This window comes from Enoplosus armatus, chromosome 22, assembly GCF_043641665.1.
Source record: "Enoplosus armatus isolate fEnoArm2 chromosome 22, fEnoArm2.hap1, whole genome shotgun sequence".
Taxonomy (NCBI): Eukaryota; Metazoa; Chordata; class Actinopteri; order Centrarchiformes; family Enoplosidae; genus Enoplosus; species Enoplosus armatus.
This window is the reverse complement of record NC_092201.1, coordinates 16,718,812-16,735,216: the sequence shown is the minus strand read 5'-3', so window position 1 is coordinate 16,735,216 and position 16,405 is coordinate 16,718,812. Positions and strand designations below refer to the sequence as shown.

At 46.3% G+C, this 16,405-nt stretch overlaps 2 protein-coding genes across 3 annotated transcripts; one reads left to right on the top strand and one right to left on the bottom strand.

Moving 5' to 3' along the window:
- Positions 1-664: 664 nt before the first annotated feature.
- On the bottom strand, positions 665-9,483 carry recql (RecQ helicase-like). The gene is made up of 14 exons (XM_070929137.1): positions 9,459-9,483; positions 8,712-8,954; positions 8,451-8,630; positions 7,829-7,935; positions 7,469-7,667; positions 7,128-7,294; positions 6,747-6,828; positions 6,425-6,573; positions 5,645-5,762; positions 5,405-5,543; positions 5,100-5,191; positions 4,787-5,003; positions 4,159-4,288; positions 665-1,534 (listed from the first exon to the last, which is right to left on the bottom strand). The coding sequence occupies exons 1-14, from the start codon at positions 9,481-9,483 to the stop codon at positions 875-877; spliced, it is 2,508 nt and encodes an 835-aa protein (XP_070785238.1). The 3' UTR covers positions 665-874.
- Positions 9,484-11,363: 1,880 nt separating this feature from the next.
- On the top strand, positions 11,364-15,311 carry golt1ba (golgi transport 1Ba). Of its 2 annotated transcripts, XM_070929078.1 has the most exons (6): positions 11,364-11,395; positions 12,112-12,203; positions 12,883-13,061; positions 13,289-13,370; positions 13,882-13,916; positions 15,205-15,289. In XM_070929078.1, exons 1-5 carry the CDS (start codon positions 11,371-11,373, stop codon positions 13,888-13,890), a joined length of 387 nt encoding a protein of 128 aa, XP_070785179.1. In that variant the 5' UTR covers positions 11,364-11,370; the 3' UTR covers positions 13,891-13,916; positions 15,205-15,289. The 2 variants fall into 2 exon arrangements, with proteins under 2 accessions (XP_070785179.1, XP_070785178.1); XM_070929077.1 differs by lacking the exon at positions 13,882-13,916 and having other exon boundaries at positions 15,205-15,311.
- The last annotated feature ends 1,094 nt before the right edge of the window (positions 15,312-16,405 follow it).

Sequence of the window (16,405 nt, the reverse complement as noted above, 5' to 3'; positions counted from 1 at the left end):
TAATTCTGGCGGGCGATTCTTGAGCCATGTCTGCACGTTTGGCAGCCCAGATGCGCAAAGCTGGTCAAGGGGACGATCCACGCAGACTCAAGGCTTCCGTTTCATATTTATTAACCCAAAAAAACAAACAAAAAAAACAAAACACAAATCAACGTGTAGAAATCTGAAAAATATCTCTAATATTTACAGATCACAGTTCCTTCAGCTGCAGCTTCAGTGTAAGAGACACGAAAGGAAACATGAAGACATAGCACATCACAGAACGCGGTACGGGGAGTTCAACGGGGAGTTCGCGCGTGAAAAGGGTCTCGCGCAATGGCGGCACGATGATACAGTCTTCAGGAATCATGTCAAAGAAATCTTGTTGTTTTTTTTTTTTATCTATTATGCTTCATCTGAGTATACGTTTGAATGCGCATTTCGTCCTTTTGGGTTCTGAACAGATCGCACGGGACGTGTCATTTACAGATCTACACGCCGTTTCATGTCAGTTTCAGACTTTAAACGTCCTGGTTTCTCAATAATTCATACTGCGTATTGATGTATGTCAACTCACCCTAATTCCTGTCCTCAATCTGTCATTAAACCCCCCCCCCCCCCCCCCCCTTTTTTGGCACTCACTTAGCCAGTAGATTTTTTCCTCTAACTAAAGATGACAGAAAAGAGAAGTACAGCTTTAAATCTAGAGTCTGGAACGTTAAATTATATTCATGAACACATTCATTGGCAACACGGCAGCTGAGGTATTGGTCTATCAGCCTATGAAGGGCATTTAAGGTCGCTATGTGTGGAGCAGCGGCTGTAAACGAAAACGAACACCCGCCAACATTGAAATCAAACTGCAGCTATTCGAATGAACTCCCCAACTGGGATGTCACCGGTGACCCAGCTTCCTCCTGCCGCTGACTCGTGTCCACAGGCTGCGGGCCGTCTGGGCGATGGTCACCCTGCGGGGCAGGCGGAGGCTCCTCAAAGGCTCCCTGATACACGCCAGCACCCCCGGGTCGGCGGCCTGCCCCAGGTATTCGTGGGAAATGCAGTTTATTCTCCGGAGCTGTTTGCTGTAGTAGTTCCTCAGGTCGCAGAGCTCCTCGGCCGCCGTCTCGGAGATGACGGAGGCCCGGGAAGGGGAGCTGGGGACGGCGTGGGTGGCTGCGTCGCCACCCGGGGGTGGACAGGGGACGCCTGCTGCTGCTGCCGTGTTCGCGTGGGGTTTCCGCCTCGCTCTCTGCGGGGTGGTGGATTTGCGTTTGGAGCCAGATCTAACTGGATGCGACGGCGTTTTCTGACTGTCGCTGTTGTTAATTTCAACATCAACCTCAATCGCACGCCGAGGCAGGACGGACCTCCCCTCGCCCCCCTCTTCCTCGCCATGTCCGCCTGTCGGCTGAGTTTTTGCTCTCTCTGTCGTCAGGTCTTGCTTCCTGGACGTGTTCCTCTGTTCTTTACATAGCTTCCGTTCGGGCTGCGGGGGGCAACTGTTGTCCAGGACGACAGGCACAAATGTCATTTCAGTCTCCTCAGCTGATGTGTCCTGTAACCGTGAAAACTAGTGTAAGAAAACGACAGTAAAAACAAATAAAAATAAAAAATGAAACATTAAACCATCGTGCTGGTATAACCCAGAGGAGAAACATGCCGGTACAATCAGTCACCATGATGAGGCTAAGACACGTGCAGTAACAGACAGGCAGGAAGGAACCCATGATGAAGTGTTAGTGGCGGTTAGTGGCAGCATGCTCCCGAGTATGGACATCGGCACCAGAGGTCGGGAGGACTTGGGCGATACTCACTGTCAGTAATAGAGTTTTTTCAAGGCACGTAAAAAGCTTCAAAGTTCATGAGTGGCGGGATTTTTTTGTGTCGTAGAACAAAACAAAAGCCCATTCAACAAAAAAAAAAAAACAGTGACTCATTTCCGGGTTTTTCGGACTTCCTGCAGCGCTCTTATTGTCAGAGTCGGGTGGAATCATTTAAGCCCCAAAATGGCGGCAAAGAGACAAAATACCTACTGTGTCATATGGTCCCTTTTTATTCAAAATTCCAAAAAAAAATAAAAAATAAAATGTAATTACTGTCACCATCCGATCACATGAACCTGTATACAAAACAGCAGTAAGAGGTTGTGGTGCCAATAATGTCAGTGTATCGCCCAAGCCGGCTGGTTCCGAACGATTAGATGGTATCATGCTTATCATTTTGCAACTTATCAGTATTTTAAATGAAATTTAAAAAAAACAACAAAACAAAACAAAACAAAGTCTGGACAGTGCCAAGAGAAGCAGTAGTAAACAGAATAAAGAATGATGGACTGTACTTTGTCAGCTTGTCTTCTGGACAGGGTGGGGGGGAAGGGGGGGGGGTGGGCCTTAGGGGAGGTCTGTCTTGACTTTCTTGGACACAGGGGCGTCTCCACCACTTTGAACTGATCTCTTCCCCCGTTTGGCTTTGCCCTGGCCGTTGGCAGCTTTTACCTGCAGGTCATTAAACAACAGTCTTTACCGGAGAGGGCTCAAAGGCCTGTGAATGGAGTGGAACTGGGGAACACTGGAGAGGAGGATAATGGGACACTCAAGTCAAGAGGCGGACGTGAACGACTGAGGATCTCTGCACTACCAGCCGGTATTCAATGCGGAGAATGCAAGGCTAGGGGCCCGAAACGAACAATTATTTGCTTTATATATTGTTGAATTTTTTTTTTTTTTTTTTGCCCCCTCCCACCACCCCGATCTGTCCACGTTCAAAATCCCTTATCAAAATTCACCTTTCAGTACTGCTGACTTTTTGACCATTTGAACTTATGTAAAGTGTATTTGAGTATCCTGAAAAGCGCTCTACAAAATGCAGTTATTATTATTATTATTATCATTATTATTAGGTTCATTTCAGCGAATTGAATGATTATTCATTCTATAAAAAGCAAAACGTGTCTCTCATCCCAAATGTGTCCATTTACAATATAAAAACGTTAATGCTGACGTTTGGTATTTTAACTTGATTGACGGCTTTACGCTTGAAATATCCGCTTGAACAAAATGATTTCAACTCAAGGCCCACTTACCAGCTTTTTCCATGTCATCGTCATCATCATCATCCCATACTTTGATTACGTGATGACAAACAACAACTGAGCCAGCTTCATTTTTGCCGATGAAGACCACGAGGAGCGGTTAAAAGCTCGGGAAACACTGTAACATTCTAAAGAGGACGGTGTAGACCCTGCTCTATATGGAAAGTGTCACGAGATGACTTTTGTGGTGATTTGGCGCTATATAAATACAAAATGAATTGAAATAATGAATTGAAACACAAAAAGATAGCAAGTGGACATTGAGTTACTATTCATTTCAGTAGCAATTTAAGCATCACTGTTTGTATATCACGAGCTATAGATAGCTACATACACATATATAGGTATATATGTGTGTGTGTGTGTATATATACACACACACACATATAAACATATATACACACACACACGTAAGTGTTCCTGCTATTTTTCTTCATAAATGCTCAGCATTTGGTTATTTGGCCTCATACAAAAACCAGGATGTGTGTAGAGCAGCAGTCAGAAACAACTATTTCATCTATGATTAATCATGTGAGGGTACTAATGATCGTTATTAGCAGCAGGAGTGTGAAGGTTATTTTCCTTTTAGAGACTGTAAACTAACAGACTGAAAGAATCAGTGCGCAACATTTAGTGTCGATTCTTGTTACGGACTCGCCTCGATGGATTTTTTTTTTTTTTTTTTTAGACGAACGATTAGAAAATGTGTGAGAGCATTTCGATATGACATGAAGGAAAGACACATCAGAAACACATTGGAGGAAGGAGAAACTGGTTAAAGGCTTCAGAGAGAGAACAGAGAGGATTGGAAGAAAACAAACAAAAACAAAAAAAAAATCACATCAATGCAAAAACACAGGAAACTACTATAAATTCCTCCTATACATGTTTTCTACCTTTTTAAAACTCACTCGTACCACTTTGAACTGTTTTAGGAACATGAGGACATTAAAAAAAAAGGGAGTACTGGAGAAGTACCTCGGAAATCCAGTCTCATCTAAATAAATATAGTCTAAATATAAGAGGAAGCCCTCCTTAATTACAGCAGGCAATACTTAGGTGTGATGCAATATACTAATATTACTCACCACAGCGGATCCGGTCCCCGTTGTCCTCATCTTCATGCTGAGTGTGTGCGTCGGGTTCTTCAGCAGAGGGGCTCTGCGGCCCACCTTCATGTAGAAGTAGGTGGTGTACGGAGTGAAGCTGAAATCCTCTCTGGGGTTCCACAGACGGAGGCCAAAAGAACAGACGGGGAAGAATTAATAGTCATGGCGTCTCTCCCTGTGTTTTTTTTGTTTTTTTTTACAGCATCGAGTAACTGATTAAAACCAAACTTCTCCGAACAAACATCAGCGTGATGAGAACTACCTGAAATGACAGAAAACATATTTAGGAAAAATGTATTTGACGTGTACTTTGATTTTATTTTATTTTCTTAGTTTGGCCCATGTCCCATCAGCTAACATGGATGGGGCGGGGCTTAAGGCCTATACTGCAGCCAGCCACCGGGGGGGGGGGTGATGGGGACGTTTTGGCTTCACTTTTGGGAGCAATATATCTACTAAGAGTAACCAAATTACTGATAATTAGTGTCCGATATTAACAGATGTGTGGTCGGTAGGGCAGAAGTCCTGTATAAATGAAGCTACGCCATACCAACCCCCCCGAACCACCATCCTCCATGTTATCAAACACCAGAGCATGGCCTGTCACCTCAGGTATTCCTGCAGCAGCAGCCGCACGATCACGGCTTCAGCCTGCGGCCGAGACAGCGTGGTGGTCGGGATCATCTTCCTGCGCTTGGCTGGGCCTTTCCCCATCCACGCCTCCACCAGCTTCAGGGGGGTCAGCTTCTCGTCCATGGACGCCGCCAGCTCCACGATCTGCACCACGTGCCTGGCGTGCTGGGTAATGTCCAAGGCGGTGTGGTCTGTGGGGGGTGGGGGTCAGAGAAGATGGCTTGAACGTGCAATTTTTATTCAAACATCTCTCACACACACACACACACACACACACACACACACACCTTTTGCATGGCGGCAGGTATCGCACATCTGGTCGCATCCTTCGTCGTCCCACACCTCATCAAAATGAACGGCCATGAGAGAGCGCCGACACCTTCGCACGACAAACACGACACTCAATGCCACGCATTACCTGCACATCCTGTTTACATGACAGCTTATTCATTTTGCAATTACTGTACACCCGTCTACCACAGTATTGTATATTCATAATATTATATTTTGTTCCAATATTTGAACTTTTTCACTACAACTTGAAAGTCATGGTGTGAAGAACTGAGAGTGTGTGTGTATGTGCCTGCGCTACCGGTCAATGTTCTGGCAGTAGTTGACCATCTGCAGCAGATTCTGCTGACCGACGTTCTCCATCACCACCATGGTGCTGATCCTGAAGATGTCGGAGAAGCCGAAGTAGACGATGCAGTCTGCCGGGCGGTCGTCTCTACCTGGATACAGACACACACACACACGGCGGGATTTCAATGAGGTTTATTTGCAAAAAATACTTGCGCGGTATGAGCTAGTCTTCGGGCCTGAAGCGGTCTACCTGCGCGTCCGCTCTCTTGGTAGTAATTCTGGATGGACTTGCTGATGGTGTGGTGGATGACAAACCTGACATCGGGCTTGTCGATGCCCATGCCAAACGCCACGGTGGCCACCACCGCCTGGGGAGGACAACACAATCGTATACTGCGTATACTGGTCCAACACATTGCATTTCTCACCGTTTTCAGTTTTTGGTTACATAGACTGTATATAAAAGATGGATGACATGACAGTCCCCCCCCCCCCAACCCCATCCCCAAAATGTGAAGCCAAAACATCTCGATCGCCCCCTGGTGGCTGGCTGCAGTATACGGTCAAAAGCCCCGCCCCCCTCCATGTTAGCGGATGGGACATGGGCCAAAAAAAGTCATATACATTTTTAGCCAAAGAGGGTTTTGATGCTATAAAAATGGGGTGAAACGGCATGATTGACAGCTGTGATTGACTGTGGCGTACTGGTGATTGGGTCGGGTGGGTGTATGGGTGGGACCTCGAACGCCCCCCCCACCCGTCACCAGCACAAGGTGGCAGTGGCCGTATCAGGGAGAGTTTGGCTTAATTTCTGTACAGTGGGGAGGAAGTGGAGACACGTCGGCCATCTTTATATACAGTCTGTGGGTTATAATCTATTATGACCAAACATGTAGTTCCTGTGTTTGCACAGTGATTCCTACAATTTGTGCTATCGTTGCACAAAGTTGCACACCCTAGTCGCCCTAAACCACAGAACAAAGCAAATCTTGGCCCAGTGCTTCTAGCAAGCCCAACCCCACCCCCCCACCTGGATTTTGTTGGAGGCCCATTTGCGGTGTACGCGGGTTTTATCACCAGGGTCCATGTTAGCGTGGTACGGATAGGCCAGGATGTCTCTCTTCTGGAGTTCAGACGATACCGACTCTGCGTCCTTCTGGGAGAACACGTACACAATCCCTGTGTGGCACACACACATCAGGAAATGTATACAGTATACATACACACAGTATACACATATAGATATACATACAGTACAATATATATATATATATATATATACAGCTGAAATCATCTACAATGCTCTATGTAGATGTGAGCACATTAGCCTTCAGTCTCGCTTGCAGCAGTACCTGACTGGTCCTTGTATCTGTTCTTGATCAGAGAGGCGATGTCATTTATTGATGCGTCGTTGTCAGAATCTTTCAGACGAACCTGAGGAACAAGCAGACTGTTAGTGTCATATTTACAGATAGATAGATATAGTTATTTATTTTTCGTAATAGGCTAAACATGTAAAAACATCTGTTGTGATCTTTTATCCGGTGTGCAGAGCGTGTGCTTGACAGAGAGAGAGACATTCTGTGTGTGTGTGTGTGTGTGTGTGTGTGTGTGTGTGTGTGTGTGTGTGTGTATGAAGCAGGTGGCTGAAAGGAGTTGAGCTGAGAGAGAGAGAGAGAGAGAGAGAGAGAGAGAGAGTGAGAGAGACAGTGTGCGGTAGCCACGGTTACCACCTCGTAGTAGAGATTGGTGCGGTTGAAGGATGACGTCAGTGCGATTGGCTGCGGCGTGCACAGGATCTTCTCGCAGTCCTTGAGGACGCCGCTGGTTGCCGTGGCGGTGAGCCCGAGCAGCGGGACTTTGGGGAACTGCCTCTTCAGGATGCCCAGCAGTTTATAATCTGCGCAGGGACACACACACACACACACACACACACACACACACACACACACACACACATCTTTATCTACTTTGAAGATAAACCTAGAGTTTGATCTGAAGGGAGGTTTGTCTTGGAGGAACTATACTACCACACCCCTCCAACCTAGCAAGGGGGGGGGGGGGGTCACCTCACCTGGCCTGAAGTCGTGTCCCCACTGGCTGCAGCAGTGCACCTCGTCCACGGCGATACGACTCAGCAGGTTTGCGTTGTAGGCTTTCTCCAGGCGAGACATGAGCAGCTTGCTCTTGGCGATCTTCTCGGGGGTCACGTACAACAGCTTGAAAGGGGACTTGGGGTCGGTCATGCCAGCCATGACCATCTTGGCGTCCTCCTGAAAAAAATTAATTAATTCTGGCTTTATTGGCAAAGTTGGAGATGTTTCGGCCTCCACCTCAATACAACATGGCAATTAGTTTGCGGCACACACAGTGTCCCCCTACTGATCTATATAATCCACAGTCCTGATGTGATGTGAAACAAACCGGCCGTTACCTTGCTGCTGGACCTATTCAGCGTGGCCGCCGGCACGTCGATGGACTTCAGGCACATGATCTGGTCCTCCATCAGGGACACCAGGGGACTGACAACCAATGTAAAACCTGAAACACACACACACACACACGTGATGTGATTACAGTAGGACTGCTGAGTCAATGAGTGTGTATGCAAACTCCGACGAATAGGTGATTCCTCTCGTTACGCTAACTTTGTTAGCTAGTTGTACGGCCAGAGACAAAACTCATCTGTTAAATCTTTTGCATTTCAAGTCTTGTAGGCCCACATGACCATTCAGGACATAGTTCTAGGCGTCTAAAGATTTATACGCCCTCAGTAGGTGTAACACTAAATGTCTGGCCATTCCACCGGAGCTAACCCTGTCAGATCGTCCGTCCACTGAGTGAGCGTGTACGGGTTGTTCATGTTAACTTTAACCGAGTGAGCGGCCGTACATATTCAGAGAAACCCGTATTTTCTTCAGCCACTGTTAAAACACAAGCTGACCAAACTCGTGTTCTGGGAATTTATTCTGCCTCCACCTAAGCTCCGCCCACAAAAAAAATGGGGTCTATAAGTGGTGTGTGAGCAGGGCAGGGGTATGTGTGTCTCAGTGTACCCTTAGAGCAGACCGCAGGCAGCTGGTAGCAGAGGCTTTTTCCTCTTCCTGTGGGCATCACCAGGAACACATCTCGGCCTGACAGGGTCAGGTTGATGGCCCTCAGCTGCAGCGGTCTGAACTTGGAGAGACGGAACGAGTCCTCCAGGTGCCGCTCCACTTCTTTGGACCACGGAAAATCTACCAAACATAAAGAGGTCGACACGGGTCAACACACAGACCTGTTACCTCGTGTTGCACAGCCATGTGCGTGTAGAGTACCTGTGCCGTCATAGCGCTGCATCTCCTGCTTGCTCATTACTGCCTTGGCTCCAGATGACTTTGAAGTAGATGAGGAGGAGGAGGAGGACGACGACGGCTGCGCAGCGTCACAGGCTTCCTCCAGCTGCCGCAGCAGTGCATTCTTGCGGGCAGTAAGCCCCGCCTGCTTCTGCAGGAGCTCTGTGATCTGCAGCTCCACCAGCTCCAGCTCCGCCTCCACCGAATCCAGCTCTGCCTGCACATCTGAACAGAAGCAAACGCGCCGCAAATACTGTTAGACACGAATGTTGACGTGGATGTGTGAACGGAGGTGAGATAGTTGCAAGGAATGTGAAACAGAGCCTGTTTTACGTTGACACTTTGCACGTATCATACTGGCACTGCTCTTGTATTAGCCCGTGTATTAGGCATAAAATTGGGACACAGGGACAGACGAAGATGTTGACAAAGTAGCAGGTTCTCTCAGCGGATTTAACCTGAGGGTGTGAGCGGGGAGGAGACTGCCAGGTCTCACACCTCCACAGCTAATGATCTCACTCCTCCTCGTTACACCTCCCCAGAGTCCCTTTTAGAGCTGAGGCAAATCAACCTCCTCTCATACAACAACAACAACAAAAAACTGCAGGATTACCACAGAGGACCCTGTTTACATCTTAGCGTGGTCTTCAATGAGGATCGGCTCCCTTTTCATGCAAATAAAATGTACGCAAGGTAGTTCAGTGACTAACTCGGGGAGAACAGACCTACCGTGAGTTCCGCCACCACCGTCCATAGTTCTCAGGCTGATTTGCTTGAGAAAGGGTGCGAACCCGCAGACTGTCAAGAGATGTTGATGGGATTCCCTGTAAGACACAAGTAAATAAAAACAAGCACTGTTACCCTTTAGTTAAATTGTTCAAATTACTATCCAGTGGATCATTCATAACCACTGCCAGTTGCCCTATAAAAGACAAAAGGTGACAAAAATGACCATAGTTCAGGCTAACGAAAAAAAAGGCTAAGCTAATTAATGTAGCTTCACGTAACATTAAGCTAATTTAGCTAGCTAAAGACTCGACAGCGTTGCACCTGTTCCATCCGTACACTGACATATACAGGCGACGGTGTCATCACACGGGAAGCAGCAAGTCGCCGTTAGCTGTTAGCTAGCTGTTAGCTTGTTAATGGACAATTCAATGATGCTCTCGTGTCACTACCATCTTCAGTAGCTTTAAGAAGATGCGCTTCTCTGCTTGAAAAAAGAAAACTTCCCCTCTCTGTTGTGGGATAAATTCGCTAAACTGTCTGGGACAAGACTTTGTAAAAGCATAAAATACAAACGACGAACCCCTCAGCGACTCCTGCCAGCCCCAGTCTTGTTGCTGAATCCACTTCGCGGTTGCTATAGTAGTAGACACAGACCGCGCCGGTGGCAGGAAAACACTCAGGGGTCATGGGGGCAGTGGGACTTGACTTTGCTGCTTCGCCCTGGGTTTAGCCTGTCAGGCCACCTACAAATTCCGCCTCCCGCGACAGGATGCACATACTGTATCAACCACGGCTCGTTTTTAATTTATTAAATAATAAAACGTAAAATAAAGCGTATGTAGTCTACGTTCAATGCATAACTTGGGAGGCCTGGCTTAAAGTAAACATACTATGGTACACATCAGCGTTGCCTGCCATAAAACACAGAGCGACAGCATACTCTAAGTCAACGTGTGATGCATTCAAGAAACATGTGCAGTGAAAAATACCAATGCCTTTGAAATATTGCTGTCTTTTTAGTAAATATTCTTTACCAGTAGGATTGTGATATACCAGCACAGTAGATGGAGTGGGAGGAGTCGAAGGCCTGAAAATATACGATTACCTCTAGAGCCATTTTAATTGATTTCTTTTTTTTCTTTTACTATATGTTAGTATATATTTTTATTTTATATAATTAAAAAAAAAAAGTTAAAAGAAAAATTAAAAGTTATCTTTTCTTTTCATCTAATGTGCCTTGTATGTTAAGTGGTGTTTGTTGTCGTTATGATCTCTATGCCTCGATGTTTGTAAATACTGACTTGGCCATGTAGTGTGCCGTATGTAAACAAAAGCAAAACGTGCAGCATGTCAAAAACACCCGGATGTCGTACTGATTCGGAAATAACGTCCCTGTATGCATCGGACTGTTTCGGAACGAATGAGCAACCCAGTTACTGAATCTCCACTCATATTAGATCTACAAGGCCTAATTTAAGAGTTTGTTCCGACTTTCGTAAGGATACCTGCGCGATTAGCACTTCCGCTTTCCAAACCGAAAATACCGACATACTGCAAAATAAATCGATTTGACAGTTTCATACTGCATACTAATATGAAATGCAGTATAATGTATGTACTGCATTTGCCGGTAGTGTGTAGTAGGCGGTTTCGATGTACTTCCGGAACCTGGGGATTCCTCCCACTTCGCAACTGTAAATGACAGAAGGTGTTGCAGTTAAAGTTGCCACGTTGAACGCGACACGGCGCTGTTCCGGAAGATGACATCGGGAGAAGGAGTGTTTCCGGAAGACGTGGCTGTTGCTGCAGTGGCAGCTGTCATCCAAATTGTTCTTAGAAAAGTGCTCGCATAGCTACCACAACACAGTCCCTCTATTTCTCTTTTGTCTCCACGCGTGTATTTGGTGGCAAGATGATTTCGCTAACGGACTCCCAAAGTAAGAGCCTTTTGTGTTCATCGCCTCTGTGGGTCTCTCTGCCCCTCTCTCTCTCTGTCACACCGGCTCCATCTGAGTTGCAAGCAGCTTGCTAACTAGCAAGTAGCACTCGGCGCTAGGAAAGTTAGCTCTGTTTTTTCCCCCACCTCTCATGCCATGCCATAAACTGTGGCCCAAATAGCTAACCCTTACTCCACGTTGTGTTTTAAGCCCATTAATTGAAAGTAACGCGTTACATACATGTTGTAAGTCCGTATCTGTAACGCTTTGACCAGCTTCAAATAGAGAGCGACCTGCGGAGGTCCTCCGGCGTAATGACTGTTTTCAGTTTGCCCTGTTAGCGTTTGTTTACTCAGTTGTTTTTATATGCATTAGTTGGGTGCTCACACGGGTACGAAAATACCGCACCCATTCTGTTAAGTTTGAACACATTCCTGACGTGCGGGGCAAAGCTCCTGTCGCTGTGTCCTGCCGCATTAGTCACATGCTTATCTAGATGAGGAATAGATCAAGACCTTCGCCCTTAAAAAAACCACCTGGAGGAAACTGTGTGTGAGTTCAGAGTCAGTAACTTGCAAGGACATTTTAGGGGGGGCCAAACGCATTTCAGCTCAGGGCATCCAGCTCCACATATTCTCAAAAAGAGCAAAGTGACAAACTCCAGTGGAATAATTTCACTTTTCTGTGGTGTGTGTGTGTGTGTGTGTCCCCTGCAGAGATTGGAATGGGATTAACAGGCTTCGGCGTGTTTTTCCTCTTCTTCGGGATGATCCTGTTCTTCGACAAGGCGCTCCTGGCTATTGGAAATGTGAGTGTTCCTGCTTCTCCTTGAACCAGCGCTCTCGGTGCTGGTGAGACGCCTACAGGTTGCAGCCTTCTCCCCCCCCCCCCCACATTGGCTGATGCTGACACTGATGTGATGATGATTTTTATGTAATACATCATTAACAAATCTAACTGTGGGAAGTATCACGAAACACTCAGAACTAGAAAAGTACGACTGGAAATGACAGCTGTAGATTTCAGCTTTAAAGGGACTCCGCTTTCACAAAGTTGGGGGTACTCGCAAGCGACGGATTGAAAAAGGCAAAGAGGTCAAACTTGAAGCAGCAGATGCTGAAATACGCCCTTTAAGTAACTCATTTGGGTTCAAACTCCAAAATCACTGGCTCCTCCATTTCCCACAACGCAATGCCACAAGCCCCTCTCTCGGATGTCTTCCAGCTCTGGTGACGCAGGCTTTCTGTTAGAGTCTGGAGTCTCCGAGGCCAAACTGAGACAACCCTGATGACGTCACTGTGACGTCATCAGGGTTATTCCAGAGCCACAGAAAAGCAGGAAGCAGTTGTAGTTGTTTTCCACTTTTCTGCTAATAAATACAATATAATATTATAATTAAAATTTTTTTTTTTCTTAAATGTTCTTAAATGACCAATAATTGAACCACTCTCTTTAATTGTGGACCACCACCCCCCCCCCCGCCATAGATCCTTTTTGTTGCTGGACTCGCCTTCGTCATCGGGTTGGAGAGGACCTTCCGCTTCTTCTTCCAGAAGCACAAGATGAAGGCCACCAGTTTCTTCCTGGGGGGTGTGTTTGTGGTGCTGATTGGCTGGCCCATCATCGGAGTCGTGCTGGAGGTCTACGGCTTTTTCCTCCTGTTCAGGTAAGCCGGGGCGACAGCTGAGAAGCGGGCCCGGCGATTCAGGTGCATCGGGAGGGTCCACGTGAAAAACAGGATGTTACACTACTATTATTATACTTATACTGCTAGCGTGGCGTAAGGCTTGAAGTCATGCTTCTTTCTCTGTTCTGCATTAGGACTCTTGACTAACTTCTGTCTCTCTCTGTCTTTGATCTCCTTCCCCTCTCCTTCACCCTCGTCGCGTCCAGGGGCTTCTTCCCAGTCGTCGTAGGCTTCATCAGAAGAATACCTGTCCTCGGCTCCATCTTAAACCTGCCCTTCATCAGCGCGGTAAGTATTACCCGGCGCTGCAGCAACCGCGCGGCCCGGCGTTGTTTACACACAGCATGGCTCTTTTCCACGTGTATTAATCACCATTGTTCAAGCGCCACAACAGATTAACCGAACTGCCCCGGATCAAATGGCCGCTCAGCTCCCGCACTTCACAGCCGGTTTAATAAAACAACGCTTTCTGTTCGCCCCGGGTCAGTAATTCCACCCGGGAGACTGTCTGTAGACGTAGTTGCAGACGAGTTCCGAGCACTCAGATCAGTGTACGTGGCAAGAATGTTGCGGGATTTCAACAACAAAAAGGCAGTTTCGGAAAAAAAAATGATGTCAGGGAGGGGGTCATCTGGGCTTTAACTCCAGTCTTCAAGACAGGAACAGTCACTGTTATCTAGCATAGTTAGCTTTGTAGGCGCTAATGAGCATGCTACCGTGCTGTTGTGTGGGAAGCTTTGCTTTGAGGTGAATGTCTCTCTGTCTTTGTGTTTTTTTTTTTTTGTTTTTTTTATTGAAGCCTTCGTAAGGCTCCGAGGACAATCAGCAGTCGTGGTCAGTCACTGCCGATTTTCCCTTGCATGCTAACATATCTAACACGCTTATACAATATTCAACAAGTGTCTCATGATAGAAGGGGAAACTTATACTTTTGTTCAGGGAGGTGATGATTATTTTTGAAATTATTTTTTTCTCTAACCTTTTATGTATGAATTTATTTGACTTTAAAGGCACACACTACAGGTAAATATGGGGATTTGTGAATTGGACCTAATATTTTTCTACTATAACATAATATACAAGTTCATCAACTGAACAAAAAACATTCAAAGGCGACTACTTTACGAAGTTACTCATTTAATCGTACTTTCAACATCTTTTGCGTGGAAAGTTGTACCGTAAGGGGCCTTTTTTACATCCGGGGCCCGGATCAGAGTACACTTGACCCCAAATTTCAGGTTGTTTGATTAGTGTGAACACTGTTTACCGTACCCGGGCACAGATCAGCCAACCGTAAACTGAACAAAAAACATTCAAAGGCAGCTACTGTACGAAGGCCAAATAATTCATTTCAACATCTTTTGCGTGGAAGGGGGGCTTTTTCATATCAGGGGCCCGGGCCCGGATCAGAGTACACTTAACCCCAAAGTACAGGTCATTTGATTCGTGTGAACACTGTGCACCCGTACCTGGGCACGGATCAGCGAACCACTTGAAAAGGTGGTCTTGAGTACGGTTCATGTGTACCCGGGTACGGTTCGCAATCAGGTGGGAAAACTACGCTACCAAAAGCGCAAAACACCATTTGACTGCACCAATCGGGTACTCAGACGCGGTACGACTCAATCGTACCTAATGTAAAAACGCCCTAATAACATAATAGCAAACATCAGTCATTAGAGGCTTGTCAGAATGGGAAATTTCCATGACTTCATGGTTTCAAAACCTACTTTGACAAATTCTTCTGCTCTGTAAATTATGAACTGCAACTCTTTCTAAATTAAAACAGAAAATCTGCAATTGGTGACAAAACAACCAAAAATGAGCAGGAGTAATACTGTTTGTCCTGTTCACCTGTGGTGTGTCCCCCTTAAGTCGTGCATGCTTTCCGTTATGAAATGCTTCAGGATAGTGGGCAAGCCGTCCCGGGGCCAGGCCTCGGTTTAATTCACACCAACACTTTGCATCTCATAGAAAGCTTGCGGGGGATGTGTGTATGTATATGTGTGTGTGTGTGTGTGTGTGTGTGTGTGTGTGTGTGTGTCTGACCATGCATTGTACATGAGAGAAGAAGAAGAAATAAGCAGATGACACTCAATATGGTTTCTTTCTTTTCTTTCAGTATGTGGACAAAGTGGGCGAGAGCAACACCATGGTATAACAGTGACTTTTTGTACCCATGAGAAGGCTGTTTGTGCACAGCAGGTTTTTATAAAGCAACACAATGTCCCATTGGGCTGATTTAAAGCAGCTAAAGTTATACATTCAGACCCCCTCCGCCCCCCCCCCCCTCCCCCCTCCTCCAGCAGGCAAAGACTGCTTTCTTTCTGTCTGTAATTTCACTGGTCAGCGCCACCAATCAAAGGTTCATCAGAGCGTCGCACCACCAGTCTGTTACTAAAGGGTGGAGTTCAATAAATATCTCAAATGCTATTGATCCCCTCACCGTTGAGTGCATCTGGCATGAAAATGCGAGGATGGAAGACTCCCTCGAAGCACCATCGACTCTGTCTACGTGACTTTCCTACTCTGTGGAACAGACAGGCAGAACTACAGACGCCTCCCACGAGGACGGGAAGTGGACCGACAGCTTGCCATGTTGTCACATTTCTGTGCCTGAGCTTTAACTTTATTTGGACAAAGCAATTGTCGTCTCTTCGCGGTTCTTCTTGTTTGTCTCGCAGCTATTTGAATACCAAGTGTGGCTATTGTAATATGTTCCCTTTTGTTACACGTCGTTTCTGTTTACGGTTGGCTAATGAGTACTTTGCCATAGTTTATTCTGAAATGATCAGTGCTTCACTTCATGTACGGTGCGGTGCTATGGAATCAATCTAGAATTTAAAACTGATTATTATTATTATTACTGCTATTACAGGCTGGTCACGCCGGGAAAGTGGCAACACTTCATTCACACATGGTTGGTGGAGTCCATCCAGCTTGGTAGTGTAATGACTACTCGCCAGGCTAGCTAGCAAGCAGCTGTAGCTGGTGAGCTAACGGCTAACACGCTAGCCGGCCAGTAAAAGAAAATCTCTCCAAGCTCTATCTAGCAAGCGGCTGTAGCTGGTGAGCTAACTGCTAACAACAACAAAAAAAAAAAAAGAAGCTCCCCAAGCTAGCTTGTTTGCTAACTGTCGGCAGCATGCGAGGTAGCTCAGTCGATAACCGGAAAAATACCGTGGCTTCACACAGTTTATTCAAGAAAACACACTAATACCGCCGTCACCTGTCTCAGAACTGCCAACACACACACACACGCACGTGTTCAAAAGTTGACCAAAGTTAAACTTGTGCGCAAGATTCGTGCATTCGAATGACGT